This window comes from Pteronotus mesoamericanus, unplaced genomic scaffold (genome assembly GCF_021234165.1).
Source record: "Pteronotus mesoamericanus isolate MK-2021 breed Mesoamerican mustached bat unplaced genomic scaffold, CSHL_Meso_final scaffold_651, whole genome shotgun sequence".
Taxonomy (NCBI): domain Eukaryota; kingdom Metazoa; phylum Chordata; class Mammalia; order Chiroptera; family Mormoopidae; genus Pteronotus; species Pteronotus mesoamericanus.
Window position 1 is genome coordinate 21,868,794 of NW_026555325.1, and position 20,903 is coordinate 21,889,696.

Genomic DNA, 20,903 nt, shown 5'->3' on the forward strand with positions numbered 1-20,903 from the left:
TATATAAAAAACACTATAGCAGGAGTTTGATAAAGATTTACATTGATCATGGGAAAAACTGTGATATTCTGCTTGTGGTAAAGAACTACATAATGGAAATGAAATTTTTGGATACCACGAAGGAGGCAGCAAAATTTAGTAAAAAAAAAACCCCAAAAAACATGGGCTTTGAAGTCAGACATTCTTAGCTTGGATCCACATTTACCCACTTACTACATGACCACTGGCAGGTTACTTACTCTGAGCTTTGTTCCTTACCTGATAAGATGGGTAACATTAATTCAGGATTGTTTTGAGAATTAAATGAGATAAAGTGAAAACACTTAGCACAGTGACTGGCATATATCAGGCATATAATAAATATTAGTTACCTTCCACTTTCCTAAAGATAGATTTTATTCCAAGTCAACTTTACCTTCACTTGCAAACTTGCTGATGCAACTCTCCTTTCTAAATCTTCCACCTGCTGAAGAATACTCAAATCCATTTCCATTGCTTGTTCTTCTACTGACCAGTTCTCCACAATATCTCGAGTTACCTGGTTTTCTTCATTTTCATTTAATTCAATAATAGCAACTACGTTTGAAAAAAAATTAATTTTAAAATCCAGTTTATCCCTTAATGATTTCTTCCAGAACACGAATAAAATTCCAGAGATAACATGTGCATATAACTTAATATACAAATGTTACCTATGCATATGCATGTAGCTTACTCTTAAAAGTAGGAATATTCTTTTTAAGAAACAAAACAGTAAGTTGTAAAAAAAGTAGGAAAGTAATAATTTAATAAATGTAAAAAGTTACTGTTTGCTAAGCAAAATAGAATAAATTAAGAGTCAAAACATACAAAAATATTTCTTAAAAGTATTAATTCTCATAACTAAGTAAAACAGCAGAAATCTCTTTTAGGTACATACCATCCTTATTCTTGATGCAGGCTTGAGTAATGTAATCCAAGTGTTTCTGAATTTGTTTTTGTAATGCCTTTTCCCTTATCCCTCTGAGATGTAGCACTTTCAGCAAAGCTTTTAGGTCCTCAGGGTCAATAATTCTCCACCAACCAAACTGCATTTCTAATTTAAGATAAATATGCAGATCTTTTACAAATATTTTAAATGTAAATTAATGGCACAATGCAAATAAAAAGATTTATAACTATATGTACAATCATTAAAGAAAGATTTAGTTGTAATATAGAATCTGTAACAATGAAATAAAGCCAACGTACCTACCATCTCAATGTACCTACCTTCTGGAATAGGTTTTGGACTAGGAAAATCTACTGGTTTTGCTACTTCAACTGCTGCAGGTTGAGCTGAAGAGACTTTTTCACTTTGTGGTACTGGAGATTCACTTTTACTTGAAGCGACATTGGGAGTCAAGAATGAATTACCATTTCCTTCAGATAGTCCCAACCCTGATCCCAGACCAGGTAAAGGTGATGTAAATGGAATATTGGAAGTAAGCACACCAGTGGGCCACCCACACAACTGGAGTCCCATCATAGATACTCCACTTTTCATCTGTAAAAAACAAAACAATTTAAAAGTAGAATAATCTAAGAAGTTTGAAAAAAATGTTTAGAATCTGAATTTTTTTTAATTCTGAAAAAATATCCTTTCACTTATCACAATTACAGGACAACTAAACATAACAACAATGTTGAATTCCATGTTTTTATTGGCTCCACAAAGTAATTTCCTTTTAGATATACTGTAGTAATAAGTTAAAAAGTTATTTAAAAAGCCTTTGTCTTAGACTAGAAATCAGTAGTTCTGACGAAGCTTGGTTGATACCAGATCTGACTCTCTTCAGTTTTCAGCTATAGCAGGGATAATAATATTACAAATATTACACTGATTCCCCTTGAATAAAAATCTTCATGGGATCAAAGATCAAGCAAAGCTACATAAAAATGAGCTACATTTAGCAGTACTAACCTGAAGAGGTGATAAAGCAAATGGATTTAGGCCAACAGGATTCTGGGCAGAAGATGGTCCGAGAGGAGGAGCTGGGGCAGGTGAAGGTGACTTAGATGGTGGCTGAGACTGAGGAGTCACTAAAGAAGCAGTTGACATGTCGGCATGGGTAAGTGAAGTGTCATCACAAGGTGTTCTTGGCAAAAGGCTAAACCACTGTCTATTCTTTTCAGTCAGTGTTTTTAACAACTGGTCGTTGGGGAGAGGACTGTAGAACTTCCCTGGACCACCTGAACCAGTATTGAACAAATTATTAGAGTCTGTCTTTTCCATGCTGCTTTGTGTTACTGTTGATGGAATGCTGCCCACTGAGTGTTTTCCACTGTTTTGGTAAGACAGTGTGCAACCATTTCCACTACTATTTGGTTTTGGCGTCAATACATCTGACTCAGGAGGCATCTTAGCTACTTCTAAAAGCTTGCTTAGTTTTGAAAAAGAGCCAGGTTTCTGAAGAAACAGATTTGTGTTGTCTTTTTCTTTAGGATCTTCTTTTTGTTCACAGTGCTCTCGATTGGAACAATTTAAAGTGTCCTCAGAAATGTCAAGTATTTCTTCTTTGATCTGCATACTTTCTGCCTTTTTAAGTTTTTCTCTTTCCTTTGCAATTTCTTCTAGTCCTAGGAAAATTGAAAAGTATTATGAAGATCAATTATTCCAGATCAAACAATACTATAATTATATTTTAGAACTATTTATCAAGCTACACTCATAAATACTTTGATGAACTTTTCTAGATACTTAATACTCTCCATTTTTTCCTTTTATATAGACAATTTTTTGATCACTGGAAAATTAATGTAATTTTTATGATCAATCATTACAAAAATTAAAGAATAAAAAATATTAAAAGCCACAATACATAGCAAAAATTATTGTCAACATTTTTGTATAAATCCTTCTAGCATTTCTCTGTGCACACAGATACACACTTAAACCTACAAATTTAAACAAGGCAATCCTATTATATATAACATTGTAATCTACATGTTTTACTGAATAATGTTCTGTAAAGATCCTCATGTGTCAAAAGATATATAATTACACCATAAATGTTAATGGCTACAGAGTAGTCAATTGAATGTATCATAATTTAAATAATCAATTTTCTATGGATTTCTGTTAGTATCCATATGGATGTCAGTCATTTATTAATGTAAATAATGCTTTAAATGATAAATGACCTTATAGTTGTATCTTTGGACTTTTAATTTTTACTCTTTTACTTCCTTAGAATAAATTTAAACAAAAAAACTTTCTGAGTCCTAAGATATGTACTTTTCAGAGTTTTTGAAATATACTGTCACCGGCCCTCTGGAAAGTCTGGATCAACACACATTCATACCAGAAATACACACATAAGAGCATCTGTTTGCTTAAACCCTCAATGAAAAAGAACATTGCAGATATTTTCTGTATTGTCAATACCTGGGAGGTGAAAATCTAAATTGTATTTTTTTCTGATCACTAGTAAAGCTGAATATCTTTTTACAGTTTTATTGGCATTTCTCCTTTGTCAACATTTGGCTCATATTTTTGATCAATGCTTTAAAAATAATTTATATGACCTCTTTTAAAAATACAGATTTACTACTTTATTTCATTTGGAAAGTAATATACATTCAAGGTAAAACATTCAGTAGTGAGAGGTATAAATTAAACCCATCTGCCCTACTCCCTCAGTCCCTCTTTCTACTCTTTAGAGGTAGCCATGGTTCATCATTCATGTCTGTATATGCTCCCAGAAACCTTATATGCACATATGTGACTATCACTTTATACTAGTACATAAATGGGTACTACTTTTTACTTTCTGCATCTTAGAATGAAATTCAGACTCCTGAGCAAGGCCTGCAACCTTGTGTGATGCGGTTCCTGAAAACCTCTACAACCTCTGACCACTTTTGTCCTTGCTAACCTTGCTCTTCCTTTCTCTCATTTTTCAGCTTCACCACATGCTGTTCTTTTCTTTCTTGGGGTCACTGTACTTGCTGCTCACTCCTGCCTAGGATACTGTTTTGTTGACTGGCTCCTTATCCTTCATATTTCAAATGGTCATTTTCTCACAGAGGTTTTCTCTCATCACCTCATCTAAAGTAGTGTCCCCCAACTCATTCACCTTCAAAGTTCATTTTGTACATTTCCTTCCCAGAATTTATCATTATTCTCATAACCTGTTTATTTTCTATTTTATTCCACATCCACATACTAGAATTTAAATCGAAAGACTACTTAAAGGCAGAGCAATGTCTGTCTATATTGCTTATTAAATCCCAAACGCATAACATGGTGGTGCTATACAATAGAGGCTCAACAGATATTTCTTGAATTATGAAATAAAAGGATGAGTTTAATATTTTTATTATATACCTTAGATGGCTTTCCATGACAAAACATGTAACTGCCCTTCCTTTTTCTCAAATGGCTGCATACTATTCTAGTATAGGGATATATCATAATTTATTTACCCAGTAGTCCTCTATTAATGCTTGAAAGAGCTCTCACATGCTTCTCTTGAAAATAGTTTTTACCACAAATTAAATCCTATACTTCAGACTTATGTTTCTGGACAATATGGAGCAACAGAGACTAGATTTACACTCTTGCATGAAACAACCAAAAGATAAACAAAATATATGAAATGACAGTTTGCAAGAAACTAGACATCTGATAACAAAGATAGAAAACCAATGGAATAAGTCCTATTAACTGCCCCGGCTTATTGCCTTGGCGTAGTTTCCAAGCTTAGGGAGGAGTCCAGGAGAATCTTGGCAGACTCCCTGAGACAAGGAGATGAAACCGAGAGTCCCTGAGACAAAAGTGGCTCGACTGCTCAGGGGGGAAACCTAGAGAGGAGAGAACTCCAGAGATATCAGAGGGAGCCCTGAAGTATTCAGCTGAACAGTGACTGGTGCATACGTGTGAAGAGCCTACCAGAGATCAGGGGATAAGAAAGTACCTACAGGGATTAGAGGTTACAGCGTCAAGTGCTCACACAGGCTGGGAGCAGTACTTGTTCCTTCAGCCTCAAGATTCACAGGCATTAGGGAAAGAATTCGACAGGATCTGCTTCAGCAGTTAGGGGGTAATTAGCCCAGACCAAACAGTGTTCTAGTCCTGCCTAACAAACTTAAAAAGCAAGACCCGAAAGGATCAAACTTTCCCCCAAGTAACTTAACTGTGTTTAAGTTAAACAAAGCTCAAAAATATTTATAGAAACTAAAAAATATACAGCATGAACAAGGTAAAATTCACAATGTGTAGGATCCAACTGAAGTCTGAAGGCATGCAGACTCAAGAAAAACTGACGCATAATAAGAAAAATTAATGAAAATTCATCTGAAACTGACAGAATAGTAAAATTAGCAAAGGTATTAAATTTGAAAAAAATAATGGCTAAAATTTTTCCAAATTTGATGAAAACTAAAAACTATAGACCCCAAAAATTCAACAAACTCTAAGCAAAAGAAACATGAGTGCAGCAACACATATAATCAAATTGCTGAAAATGAATGATAGAAAAAAATCTTAAAAGCAGCTAGAAAAAATATGCCATACCTCATATGATCTTTACACACTTCTGTATATTTGCCCCAAAAGACCACCCTACTTCATTACCTCCAATTAGACACATGTGAAAAGAATTACAAATGTTCTCCTTATATATCTGTGCTCATAAATTTACTTAACTTTTAACAAATTACTAGGTAGTACGGGAGTACTATTATTTAGACTGGATTGATTCTGAGAAGCAGTACTCAGAAACCACTGTCATATACTCAAAAATAAACCAATCAATCAACCAACCAGTTTTCACTGGTTTGAGGCCAGCAGATGACTTTCTATTTGTATCTAACAAAGTAGACTGAGACGGTGATATATTTTAATAGTCTATTTGTGGTTGTCTCTAACTTTTATACTCAGACTGCTTAATTATAAATAGCTAAACCTCCAATTAAAATGTGAAGTTATTTTTAAAAATTCAAAGAAATATATACAATATTTAGTATAAAAAGACTAACAGATACATGGAAAAAAATGAAACTAGACTACCTTCTTACACCATATACAAGAATAAACTCAAAATGGATTAAAGACTTATAATGTAAGACTTAAAACCATAAAACTCCTAGAAGAAAGACTAGGCAGTAAAATCTTAGTAATATTTTTTTCTGATATATAACCTTGGGCAAGAGAAACAAAAGAAAAAAAAACAATTAGGACTACATTGAACTGAAAAGTTTTTGCCTAGCAAAGGAAACTATCAACAAAATTAAAAGACAACCCACTGAATGGGAGAACATATTCACCAATAATACATCTGATAAAGGGTTAATATCCAAAATTTATAGAGAACGCATACAACTCAATGCCAAAAACAAACAAACAAACCCCAAAACCTCACACAATCCAGTTTAAAAAGGGCAAAGGACCCAAACAGACCCTTCTCCAAAGAGGACATACAGATGGCCCAGAGACATATGAAAACATGCTCAATGTCACTAATATCAGAGAAGTGCAAATTAAAACCACAACCACCATGAGATATCACTTCACATCAGTCACAGGGGTTAGAGTCAGTAAATCAACAAACAAGAAGTATTAGCAAAGATGTGGAGAAAAGGGAACCCTTGTGCACTGTTCGTGGGAACGCAGACTGGTGCAGCCACTGTGGGAAACAGTATGGAGATTCCTCCAAAATTTAAAAATAGAACTGCCTTATGACCCAGAGGTTCCAGATATATATTTCTGGGTGTATATCTGAGGAAATGCAAAACACTAATTCAAAAGAAGCTCTGCACCCCTATGTTCATTGCAGCATTATTCACAATGACCAAACTATGGAAGCGACCTAAGTGCCTATCAATAATAGATGAGTGGATAAAAAAGTTAAATATTAGTTCTATTTTCTTCTAAAACTCCTTAGATTCTACATATTAATTTTTAACTCACCTGAATATTTCTTCTATAACGTGTGAAATAGGGCTCTATATTCATTTTATTTCACGTAATAGTGGTCCATGCACCTTATTTGTTGAATAAGCTTTATTTTACCCATTGATTTGAAATAATAACTTAATCATATATTATTACATTGTTCGACAGATATATACATTTGTCTCTAGAATGCTCATTATATTTCATTGATCTAATTGATTATTTCTGTGCAGGTGTCATGTTGGTTTAATTGCTGAGACTTTATAATGGTTTTAAATTTTTAAAATATTTTATAATTAACTCTGACATTTAAAAAATAAAATCAATCTGCATTTAAGAAAGAAAAAAATGCTTAATGTAGTCGTTTTATTTCTACCATCTATTTATTTTCTGTTCAAGTTTCCTTTTATGTCCTTAGTATTTTGTGATTTTTTAGCACAAAGTCCTTTGCATGTTATGTTAGATTTATACCAAGTATTTTATTTTCTTTGGTATGATTATAAATGGCATCATGTTTTTAATTTCAACATGTTTATTTTTATAATATAGAAATGTAATTGATTTTGTGTGTTGATCTTGCGTTATGAAACTTTGCTTAATTCACCTATTAGTTATAGGACTTTCTGGGTAGATTCTTGAAGTTTCCTACATAGATGATCATGACATTTGCAAATGAGAAAATTTTATTTCTTTTTTTCTAATCTGTATGACTTTTATTGCCTCACTGAAATAGCGAGACTGTCTAGGACTATGTTGTTATATTAGTAGTGAAAGCAGACATCTTTATCTTATGTCTTGTCTTGGAGAAAACATTTAGTCTCTCTCTATTAACAGGGATAATTTTGGAGAAGAGAATGTAAGCAGATGTGGTATGCACCATTCTAGGCCTGATGTACAAAAACTTGTAATGTACTGTCCCTACGCTCAGTCTCCATCCACCAATGGATGGGATGGAAGTATCCTCAGTCCCTGAATGACCAGAATACTAATGTCTCCCTTCTGGCTTGCATTAGATAGTGACACATGTAAGAAATAACATTTATTTTATTAAACCACTAATATTTTGGAGTTTTTCAGTGAAAGGACTAATATTACTTACCTTAAGTAACACATCAAACTATCCTTGGGTGATTCAATCTTTGTTAGTTTGGTTTCACAATTTGAAAAACAAAGATAACTATATCTATTGTATCTTCCATGTTTATAGAGAGAATTAGATGAGATAGCACTTGCCAAAATACTTGCACATTTCTTGACACTCAAACTATTCCAGCTGTTGTTTGCTGAGCATGCTCATGTATTGACATACTAATGGATTTGTTATCTTCATATTGAACTAAGGGGTATTTGTTTTTATGTCTTTGTATGTTTAATCTATCCTTTTAAAATTTATTCTCCGGCTGTCAAAGTGATGAAATGTAATGCAAACCCAATATACATTGATAAAAATATTATGTATTTGTCAGCCCACTTGATGTGGTTCTTTAGTAAACAGTCATAGTGAGCTGGTGAAAAAAAAAAGTTGTGGTACATATATTCAATAAAGTATTACTTGGCCATAAAAAGAATGAACCTTACCATTTGAGACAGCATGCATAGTTCTAGAAGTATTATGCTAAAAGAAACAAGTCAGAGAAAGACAAATACCATATGATTTTACTTATATGTGAAATGTAAAGAATATAAATAAACAAACAAAATGAGAACAGACTGTTGGTTGCCAGAAGGGAGGGGGATTGGGGGCTGGGGGCCTGTGTGAAAAAGGTGAAGGGATTGAGAGGTACAGATTGGTAGTTACAAAATAGTCATGAGGATGTAAAATACAGCATAGAAAATATAGTCAATAATATTGTAGTAACTATGTATGGTACCAGGTGGGTACTGGAAATATGAGGACCACTTTGTAAAGCATATGAGTGTCTAGCCTCTATGCTGTACACCTGAAACAAATACATAATAATACTGACTGTAAACTGCAATTGAAAAAAAATTCTTTAATATTAAATAGTTTTCTATCTCCTATTTCACATAATCTCCTGTACTTTCCAGCCCTTACTTCTTTGGCATGTGTTAATGAGTATTTTTAAAACATTTTTGACTGATTTATTTTTTGGGGAGTGGGGGCGGGTTGAGAGAGAGAGAAAGAGAGAGAGAAACATCAATTTGTTGTTCCACTTATTTATGCACTCACGGGTTGATTTGTGCATGTGCCCTGACCAGGGATCAAACCATCAACCTTGGTGTATCAGGACAAAGCTCTGACCAACTTAGCTACCCAGCCAGGGGCCTCATTAAGTATTAATAAACATCTTTAAAGCAGGTTAAAGAAGAAGAAGACAAGAGATAAAATAGAGTGCTGTTCAGCTGATTAATTTCCTTGGTAGTAACTATAAGTGCATAATAACAAAGAAAATACCACCATTTCCCAATTAAAGAAAATCTTAAAAGTAGCAAGTTTGCTATTAGAAAGAGAATATGTCTTCCTGAGTCTTACCAGGATCAATCCAAACCCTCTCAGTTCACCTAACAGTTATCACTGAACACGAGGGGTCCATTGCTCTCAGTTTAAGTGAAAATTTTTTCCTATGGCTCTCCATAGTTGGGTTGAAGCAGGATAAAACTTCCATTTAAAAAAAAATTTAAAAATTTTTATTTATTTTTAGAGAGTGGAAGGGTGGGAGAAAGAGAGCGAGAGAAACATCAATGTGTGGTTGCATCTCATGCACCCCGTACTGGGACCTGGCTTGCAACCCAGGCATTTTGCCCTACACTGGGAATGGAACTGGCGACCCTATGGTTCGCAGGCCGGCCCTCAATTCACTGAGCCACACCAGCCAGGGCCAGCAGGCTAAAACTTTCTAACAGATTTCACTAAACTGTAAGTGAAACAAATAGAGAAGGCAAGGAATGTAAAAACACTGGAATTTAAAATATAGGTGTCTCTCTCTTTAAGGGCTTCCTCCCAGGACTCAAAGGCATAACCTTAGGATTTCACAGCTCTGTGAGTGTCTGTATGTCAGTGGTGCTACAACAACCCAGTTCCTAAGAGACATCTTGCTGTTACTGTGGAAAGGACTGAAGTAAAGCAGATTCATATCAGTTTTCTATCTAGAATTTTTCCTTCCCAGTGTGATCCAGGAATTTGTAGAAAGATGATGGATACCATAATATCTTCATCCTCTAGGTAAGATTCCCCTGTATCCACAACAGGAATTAGGTTTTATTCTTATAGACCTAATGCTGTAACCATGCCTTAATATCAAATAGAACAGAGTCTTTCACATCACAGTATAGATATATAATTAACTTGTTTCATTTTCCTTTTAATACTGAGTAAATTATCTACAATCTAACATACTCTAAATGGTTTAAAAAAAAGACAGTGAATTCAAGGGGAAAAAAAATCCTTGGTTTCAGCTGAGTGGCCACGGGGGCTTTCTTCTTTCCCACTTTCTTGAGGGCCAGCAGAAGAACAGCAGGGCCTTTAGCAGCTACTGTCAACGCTGCTCCGAGTCCTCAGTAGACTTGGGCTTTTGGTACACACACCCACAAGCACTGTTTCTAGACCTGAGGATCTCTTAAGTGCTTTCTACCCTTTTTCACACTAACCCATAAACACAGTGCAAGGAGGGGGGTATATAGTGTTCTGTCTCTTCCAGTGCTCTTCTCACACACCCAAGTCCTGGGGAACCGCTATGGGAGCTGGGAGATCCTGTGTACTGTTACTTCCCTGCTTGTACATTGCCTTCACTGATAGCCTTTGCTGATATTTATTAGCACTATGTGTGTTACTAGTGGTCTTTGTGATCATGCATCTTATGCAACAGTCAGTGTCCAATAAAGTCCTGATGTCACAGATTTCTGGAAGGGGAGCACACAGGGGTGGAAGGATTTCTCCTTGAGATCAGTGGTAATTCACTTGGAGTTAGGATGATCTCAGTAGCTATGCCCAAGGATGCCAGATGACTTTGAGTGGTACACTAAATAGGATGGTTTGAGATTTTCATGAGTCCTAAGGGGGAAGGTGAACTAGAACAGGTGATGGCAGCCCCTTTAGAAGGGAAAGCAAAGCAAACGTTTACCATCCTTCTGTTATATGAGGCACATACGAAGCAACTAGCCCCTGTGGAGGTGAAGCCAGCAGTTCTGGTGAGCATGCTCGGCAGGAGTCTGAGTGGGCCCAGCAGGAGGAAATCCAGCAGAATCCATACTAAGCCAGGCTCTCAACAGGTCCATGGCCAAAAGCACTTGGAAGGACCCTTAAAGGCTGGGCTTACTTGTTTATACAAGGAAGGGATAACAGTGATAGTAAGTAAAGCAGAGGAGGAGGAAACATGTGGCCCTGTTACAGAATGAGCATTCTGGGTTGACTAATAATGCTGGGACAGGCATTGCTAACCTGTTTCCAAACTGATGCTTGGTAACACTGGTAAAATGTATCCCCATTGCCGTGATTTTTCTGAGACTCTTCAATGTGAACTGACCTACATCCACACAGGATGTAGCTGCTCTGAGACTCTGGCTGTGCTAACATGATATGAGAAAACTGAGGGCTTGAGAGTGGAAGGTCTGACAACATGCTTTTGGTATACTGAATATTGGATGACTAAATCAGAACAGGTCCACCTAAGTGGACAATGGCTTTGACTTTGCTCCTCATCCGGGAGGCACTGTTAGAAATGAAATTTTTGTAGGTCATACAAGCCCCATATCAGGGGAGGAAACTGAAAGAGAGAGCCTAATAAGCGCCACAGGTATTTGCACAAAATAAAAAGAGAAAGGAACAAAGGAAGAAGATAGGCTAGCTTTTTGGCAGGGGCTACCTGACACCAATAAATAGAAGGATTGGTAAGAGAGAAGTTGATGGGTTGTGTAATCTCAGAGTGTGGGAGTGTGGTCCTATTCAAAAAATTGAAAGACCCACTGAGACTGTGGAAAAGATGCCTGTGATATGAGACACACAATAGCGATTGGTTCATAGGCTTGAAGAATTGTTAGGACAGACAGAGTCAGCAGAAGATTAGGTGGAGAAGGTCTCTGGGGAGGAATATCCTTCAGAGTTTAGAGCTATTAAGTCTCATTCCCACAGCCATCTGTGAGATCTCACAGCCTCTAAGGCTCAGAAAATGACTAGGAGAATAGAACCGAGGGACGTACCCTCCATCATCTTGACTATTTTCAGATTAGATCAAGAGTGGGAATACTCATCAGCTCCACATGAGTTTAATTTGCCTCCTGAAGCCAGGCTTCTCTGGTTCCCAATCTTTCAAACTTAAGGACGAGGGCTGAGCTCAGATGGCGCTTACTATGCTCCTCAGTTCATTATGCAAGAAAGAGGGCCTCAAGCATTTATGAGCTTGCTAGAAATGAGGGACCAAGAATCTACTGTTTCAGAATGCAAAAGAGCATTGGCAAACAAATTCCTTCAGAGTGGCTGAGATTTGGTGCTACCTATGGCCGGAAAAACAGAATCACAGTCACTGCAGAGGCTTTTGAACCTTTTGTATTAACTCCAATTAGCTGTTTCTTCTTCAAATTGCATAACTGGCATGGAAAAATACTGGGGCATTTAAGTTCTGCACAAACATGTCCACATATCAGATGGACACATTTATCGCGACCTCTACTGGCAGCTTCTATAACTGCTGACCAGGTATGTTGCCAAAACCCAGCTTTACTTTGAAGCCTGCCAAGGTTGTGCAACAGTGTCGCATACCTGGGGGGACAAAGAGACTGCACTTCTTAAACAACAGAAAATTCTGTTAAGTATACTGAACAACACCATTTCAATTCAGTGAAGCTTCTTGGCATCCTGTAGTTAAAGAGGAGAAATGAAGAATATGTGGTATGCCAGGTTTCCTCAATATGCCTCTCCTTTGGTACCTGTCATGATTACAACAGGTCACTGGGATGTTCCTGTTTTTCCTATTACAGATGAATGCATGGATACAAATGTCCATATTCTCCTGCTCTACAGATGATGCTTGCTAGCTACACCTACAGGAGGAGCAATTTTTAATTCTCTCTTTACTCCAGACAGTTCTAAATTTTTGTTGTACACTCACTCTATAAGCAGGCCTTAAATGCCAGGTTACATACAGATTTATGACATCATCTTACAGGTGACAGGGAGTCATTCAAGGTTTTACAGTACAGACATAATAGAAAGAAGAGATTGTACATAAAGAAGTCAAGGGCAGCTGAAATAATGAAGGTATATATTGATAAAGAACTCATTTCAGTAGTGTTGCAGAGACCGACTACAGACATTTTGAAGGAAAAGCTGATGTCCTAGATGTGTCCTAGATAACTTCAAGTTTACATCCCAGGTGGCTGACAGTGACATAATCCTTAACCAAATTGAAGAATATTTAATTAGTCTGGGGTACAGGTCAGGTTTTGTTTTGTTTCTTAGCTTTTCAGGTGACTCTTACAGCTAACGTAAAGCCACTTGCCTGGACGTTGCTTTATTTGCTCTTAATTACCAAGGTTCTCCTCCTTCAATGACTCACTTTAACTTAGATTTCTACACTAAAATTTTAATTTCATTCCAAACAAACTTCTTCTTGTGAGTCCTCTGATTAAAGTGCAGTATAGGGAATATAATCAGTAATATTATAATAATGATGTATGGTGTCAGACGGGTAGTATACTTATCAGGCTGATCATTTTATAAGTTATTATATAAATGTTTAATCATTATGTTGTACACCTGAAACTAATAAAATATTATATGCCAACTGTAATTGAAAAATAAAAAAATATTAAAAAGAAAAAAAAGTATCACAATTTTACCACTGAGGATTAATCAGATTTGCTCTGATTCTATTTCTCTTACATTGTATTCAATAATTTCTTACAGTAATTCTACCCTCAAGATACTTGTCTTCCTGTTCGTGCCTGAGTTCAGGGCCTCCACACTTTTTACCTAGGCTACTGCAATGGTCGCACAACTGATTTCTCTATCCCTTTTTATTCCAATTATAACCTTTGATGGCTCTGACGTTACTTTCTGATTTGCTAAGTTCTAACATTTCTTAGAGTTGCCTCTAGGGCCACCCCTGGATTGGAAAGCAAATTACAGGGTAAAGATATACCTGGAAAAGCTAGGAGTTCCCACAAATACATCAATGTACAATACAATTTTTGCTAGATAATGGAGTTTTACATAAGATTTTTTCACTTAAACAATTTATTTAAACTAACAACCCCCCCAAACCAGTACAGTTTACCTGTCCCCTCCCCCTCCCCCGACTACCACCAATCCGTTCTCTGTATCTATGACTTTGCTTTTATTGTTTGGAGTTGGAGAGGTTTATTCTATTTTTGTTTTTTTTTTAAATATTCCACTTATAAGACAGATCATTTGGTACTTGTCTAACTATTCCATTTAACATAATGCCCTCGAGGTCCATACATATTGTTGCAAATGGCAAGATTTCATTTTTTCTTAGCGCTGAGTAGTAGTCTACTGTGTGTGTGTGTATCATACGTATGTATCATACACACACATACCTATACATACATATATATATGATTACCCATTCATTCACCCATCCATTTACCCACTGATGGACACTTAGGTTGTTCCATATCTTGGCTATTGTAAATAATGCTACAGTAACCATGAAGATGCAAAAACCATGAAGATGCATGAAAAAAACTCTCCATGGTTTTGGATTTCTCGAGATAAGTTTCCAGAAGTGAAATTGCTAGGTCACATGGTAGTTCCATTTTTAATATTTTGAGGAAGAACCTCCATTGTTTTCCATAGTGGCTGTACCAATTTACATTCCCACCAACAGTGCACAAGGGTTCCCTTTTCTCTACATTTTACCAACACTTGGTATTCCTTGTCTTTTTGATAATAGCCATTCTGACAAGTGTGAGATGATAGCTCACTGTGGTTTTGATTTGCATTTCCCTCATGATTAATGACATTGAGCATCTTTTCATGTACCTGTTGGCCACCTGTACACCTTCTTTGGAAAAATGTCTACTCAGATCTGCCCATTTTGTAATTGAATTTTTTTTATGCTATTGAGTTTGAGTTCTTTATATATTTTGGATATTAGCCCCTCATCAGATAGATATATGGTTTGCAAATAATTTCTCCTATTTAGTTGGGTGCCTTTTCATTTTGGTGATTGTTTCCTTTGCTGTGCAGAGCTTTTTAGAATGATGTAGTCCCACTCAGTAATGTATTTATTTATTTACTCTTTTTAAACTATTTTCGTTATTTATTTATTATTTTATTTTTTCATGCTTAAAAATACTTTAAAATATTTTAGATAAACAAAAGAAGAAAGTACCACACCATTCTAGTAATCAACATGCTGACCCACTTACATCAATTTTTAAAAACAAATAAAATATAACTGAAGCTTCCACATGTCCTCCCTGATTCAACCAGCATTTCCTGATTAGGAAGGCAAAACATGACTTTCTCACATTCTAATACATGATTTCATATTCTTACTTCATATAAACTGAATTCACAGGAAATATATTATTGTGCAAAACAACAACACTGTTTACTATATTCCAATGTTTACATGCCACCCACTATTTTAAGTACTTTACATGGATTATTTCATTATCTACTCCTCATTCCCCACATAAGATTTTTAGTTTTAAAATTGGTGGTTCCATTGCTAAAAATAAGAAGCTTAAAAACAACTGCTTTGTATCAATCCCTTCTCCCTTCCAATGGATGGTAAACTTCCACATGGCATGCATTGTGTTTTACATATCTGTGAAACTCTACGGTGCCTAGAAATGCCTGGCACACAGTGAGTATTCAAAAAATGTGTTAAAGAAGTTTCTGCCTCCTTGAACCACCCGTGGGGCAATAGCTACATCATGAAACCCATAAACACTGATATAACACTTTTGGTTATATCAGAATTTAAATATTTTGGGCTTCTGGCCAAGATGGAGGTATAGGCAGGTACATTCTGCTTCCTTGCACAACCAAAAGAAGAACAACAAATTTAAAAACAAAAAATAACCAGAACTGCCAGAGTATCGAACTGTATGGAAGTCCGACAACCAAAGAGCTAAAGAAGAAACATTTATCCAGACCAGTAGGAGGGGCAGAGACAGGCAGCCAGGTGGAGAGGATATGTGGCAAGGTGGCGGCTGGACCAGGCAGGTGAGGCGGCAGCTGGTGGACTGGGCAGTCCCATATTTGTGTGTGGATAAACTGTGAAGAAAGCTGGGGATTGAGACAGACTGTGCAGTCCAGGGTTCCATTGTGGGAAAAGAAAGCCTCAAAATCTCTGGAGTTAAAATCTGTGGGGGTTGTGGAGGCAGGAGAACCTCCCAGCCTCACAGGAGAGTCCATTAGAGAGACTCATGGGTCCTAGAATGCACACAAACCCACCCACCCGTGAATCGGCACCCGAAGGGTATGATTTGCTTATGGGCAGCAGGGGAAGTGACTGAAAGCCTGCCGAGAGCCGAGCAAGTGGCACTGTTCCTTCTTGGACTCCTCCCCGACACACAGCGTCACAATGCAACGAGTTGGGCCCCACCCTGAAGAGTACCTAAAGCTCCACCCCGTCTAAAGTAATAGGAACACTGAGACAAAGAAATATGGCCCAAATTAAAAGAACACATCAAAGCTCCAAAAATAAAACTCAGCAATGAACAGATAGCCAACCTATCAGATGCACAGTTCAAAACACTTGTAATCTGGACACTCACTGAATTGGTTGAGTATGGTCACAAGATGGAGGAAAAAGTGAAGACTTTGCAAAGTGAAATAAAAAAAATATACAGGGAACCAAAGGCAAAGGGAAGGAAACCAGGACTCAAATCAACGATGTGGAACAGAAGGAAGAAATAAACATTCAACCAGAACAGAATGAAGAAACAAGAATTCAGAAAAATGAGGAGAGGCTTAGACACCTCTGGGACAACTTTAAACATTCCAACATCCGAATCATAGGGGTGCCAGAAGGAAAAGAGGAAGAGCAAGAAATTGAAAACTTACTTGAACAAATAATGAAGGAGAACTTCTGCAATCTGGCCAAGGAAATAGACTTCCAGGAAGTCCAGGAAGCTCAGAGAATCCCAAAGAAGTTGGACCCAAGGAAGCACAGACTGAGGCACTTCATAATTACAGTATTCAAGATTAAAGATAAGGAGAGAATCTTAAAAGCAGCAAGAGAAAAGGAGACAGTTACCTACAAAGGAGCTCCCATAAAACTATCAGCTGATTTCCCAAAAGAAATCTTGCAGGCAAGAAGGGGCTGGAAAAAAGTATTCAAAGTCATGAAAGACAAGGACCTACATCCAAGATGACTCTATCCAGCAAAGCTATCATTCAGAATGGAAGGGCAGATAAAGGCTTCCCAGACAAGGTCAAGTTAAAGGAGTTCATCATCACCAAGCACTTACTATATGAAATGTTAAAGGGACTTATCTAAGAAAAAGGTCAAAAACTATGAATAGTAAAATGACAACAAACTCACAGCTGTCAACAACTGAACCTAAAAAAACGAAAACAAAACCAAAACTAAGCAAACAACTAGAACAGGAACAGAATCATAGAAATTGAGTCAGAAGGGAGGGGGAGGGAGAAGAATGGGGGAGAATGTACATGGAATAAGCAGCATAAATAGGCAGGTGGAGGTTAAGAACAGTGTAGGAAGTGGAGAAGTCAAAGACCTTATATGTGCGACCCATGGACGTGAACTGGGGTGGGAGGTGGGGCTGCTGGCAGGAGGTGCAGTGTAGGACCTCCTAAATGGGACAACTGTAATAGCATACAATAAAATACATATTTTAAAAAAGGAAATAAAAAGATTTTATATTACCTACCAAAAAAATAAATTTTAAAATATTAATTGAAAATTAGGAAAAATGAAATTCTATACACACTCTGATCACTCTTTTATAATACAAACCAATATCTGTATTTTAAAAAAACAGAATATTTTCATATGTGGAAAGAAAAGAACATGATTTTTTCTTTTAAAAGTGTCCCCAACTATTTTTATCATGTTTTTCAACTATTCAAGATTTTTTAAAAAGTTGCAAAAAAAAAAGGTAGAATAACAAATCACTGTTTCTCTTCTCTCCTCTTTCCCCCTCCCCTCCTCTCCCCTCCCCTCCCACCCCCTTCTCTTTCTCTCCCTCTCTTCCTCTCTCTAAATTCAATCAATAAAAAAAAAGATTAAAGAAAAAGGTAAAAAAAATAATTTAAATATTTGGAAATGCCCAGTCATCAAGTTCTGAAAAATTTAATTAAAAAATTTTTTTGAGCGCATAAATGCTCTATGTATTGTCCTAGTTAATGCAACAGAAAAGAAGCCAGCAAAAGAATAGTTAACATGTAGAATATCAAGAAATGCGTGGTAACAGAAAACTCAAAAAAGGAAGAAGTCTAATGGAAAAGGAGGTGATCACAAATTTCAAACATGAATGAGTTCAAGATGAATGAGGATTATTATAGGAGTATTAGATTTGAGCAAGATACCTCCACAGGGACTGTCAGAATGGATGTTTGTTGCAAAGGTTAAAGAGTAAACTACATGCCACATGGTAAGGTAATTTGACAATGGGAAGGAAGAGAAATGGAGCAGAAGCTATAAACGATAATACGGGTGAAGATCTTTGCCCATAAGTAAGAAAAAGGATAGTGTGTTTGATGTTGGAAAAAGCAGCAGAAGAAACATCATGGACAGAGAAGGAATATTTGTGAATTAAAGGGGCATTACAAGTTCAAAAGAAATATGAGTCAAAGTCTTACAACATTTATCCATAAAGCAAATTGGATTCTGGTAGCCCAAAATACACTGAAGGAGCAACCGGGTTTCAAAAAATATGATTCCTTATACTTTTTTGTAATAGATTTAACATTTCCTACCTTCGCCACTCTCCATGCCTTCTACAAAAATCCCCCCACACTGGGGAAGAATCCAGTACCGGCGTCTGTAACGATCCTGGCCAAACATCATCGAACGTAAAGAGTGAGAAGCGTCAAAGAGCTTCCTTCTGTACTGACTCTGTTGCTGTTAAGAAATGATGCATATAGTTAAGCTATTGGTGTTAAGTGAATTAATATATAAGTAACTTTACACTTATTATGCCTTTAAAGCCAATAAATTTCACTATTGGGAAAGACAGCAAAAGAACTAAATATTACATATCTGATTTCAATTTCAGTAACACTTACAAAGATTGAAATTATTTTGAGGGTAATTGGAATATTTTTGATGCCACAAATTAAAAAGATAAGTTTTATTTTATCAGGTATCTTATGGTCTTATCAGGTATTTTATAAGACAAGTGTAGCATATCTTATACTTGATATAAACAATATGATCAAATATTGAGATAAACTTGTGATGAAGTTAACATTGATGTGATATACAGGTATCTCATATTAATCTCATAATACTTTTAAAATCTCATTTTTGAACAAGAAGTTAATCTAAACTTCACTAATGCTACTGAAATTCAAGTTTTAATGAGAAGTATATAGAGTTCATAAATTCAATTCAATTAAAATTTAAATATATTAATGTAAAATAAAACATAAGATGCTGAAACTATTACCATAAAATTTGAGTGAATTTCAAAAGTAATTCCAAGAAATAAAACCATGCATTTGTAGATTTTTTACTATTTTAAATGAAGAGCTGAAGACTATAGGTCCTGATTAAGTTTAGTGCCACATCTTAAGAAGCAGGCTTTTAACCTTGGCATTAAACTTTTAAGGTTTAACTGAGAATGTTTCTAGAGCTCCACATTTTAATTACTTATAAAAAGCTTGTTAGCAGCCAGAAAACTAATCTCATACAGGCCGATTTTTAGAACAGTGCAAAAAAAGATAAAAACTGTGATCTGAAAGCGCTTACTTTACTCAGTTTTTCAATCTGCTTTTCTAGCTCTTCAACACTTGCTGCTTGGTCACCTTCATCCTATATATAACAAAATACAGTATCATTTACCCACTTTTAAGATTTATTTATTCAATCAACAAACATATAATTAAAGCCTTCTATATGCAAAGCACTGGAACAGGCTCTATGGAAATGAATAGGAGTCAGTTCTTGATTTCTATAAACTAATAATCTTGTTATTAGGGAGACACATAAAATATTATAGTAAAAGGTGAAAACCACCCACCATTAGGAATCTATAAGGTCCTCCAAGAGGTAGAGATTAAGAGTCATAGAGTTCAGGGGAGGGTAAGATGTCTTCTACAGGGAAATCTATACCAAGAGAGGCTATGTGGGAAAAGTTGTGTTTTAATAGCTACTGAGGAATGCTTAGGAACTGATTAATCAGAGAAAAGAGGGAGGGCATATAAGAAAAAGTTTGACGTATTTTGACACAAAAGGTAAGAAGAGGTAAGCTGGGAGATAAGGTAAAGATGAGTTTAAGAGTAAAATGTCTAGTTCTGTAAATGCTTGGCACTGAACAATAATGGCATGATGCTTTGAGAGAGACTAAACATCAGAGCTCTACAAAGATAAAGATGGCAATAGTTGTAAGATAGCCTGGAGCAGGGAAAGGAGTAGAAGTGGCAAATCTAGTTAGTAGATTGCTGCAATGATTAAATAGGGAAAAAGGTTGTGGGCCTTATTAGGGAAAAAGAAATAAAGAAAAGCAAATAGCTTTAAGAGATATTACATAGTTAAAACTGTAAACCCCTGGCGAGTCATGGATATGAAGCAGAGAGGGGTGAGGGGTATGAAGGAAGGAGTAAACTATGATGTTAAGGGTCTAAATTTGGAAGACTGCAAAATATTGGTACCATAAACTGAAAAAGTCATTTTTAGAGCAAAGAAGGTTAAGTTATACTTTGAACATTATAAATAGTATTGATTTAATAAATGGAAAGTTTACTGTCTTGAATCTCAAATAGATATTTTTATATCTTTACGATTCTTAAATGATAAATGTTTAATAATTTTCTTCTGTAAAATACAATTCAATCTACAAATATCTGAAATAAGTCATCAAAGTTGCT

General features: G+C 36.0%; 1 protein-coding gene across 1 annotated transcript in view; it reads right to left on the bottom strand.

Annotated features, from left to right (window-relative positions):
* The window catches only part of BAZ2B (bromodomain adjacent to zinc finger domain 2B), a 359,528-nt gene that overhangs the window by 22,146 nt on the left and 316,479 nt on the right, over nucleotides 1–20,903 (bottom strand). Inside the window, exons 30-35 of the mRNA XM_054562718.1 lie at nucleotides 19,786–19,848; nucleotides 18,792–18,936; nucleotides 1,943–2,598; nucleotides 1,252–1,525; nucleotides 920–1,075; nucleotides 416–576 (exon numbers count right to left, since the gene is read on the bottom strand). Coding sequence (XP_054418693.1) covers nucleotides 416–576; nucleotides 920–1,075; nucleotides 1,252–1,525; nucleotides 1,943–2,598; nucleotides 18,792–18,936; nucleotides 19,786–19,848 — 1,455 coding nt within the window. The remainder of the gene's footprint in view (nucleotides 1–415; nucleotides 577–919; nucleotides 1,076–1,251; nucleotides 1,526–1,942; nucleotides 2,599–18,791; nucleotides 18,937–19,785; nucleotides 19,849–20,903) is intronic.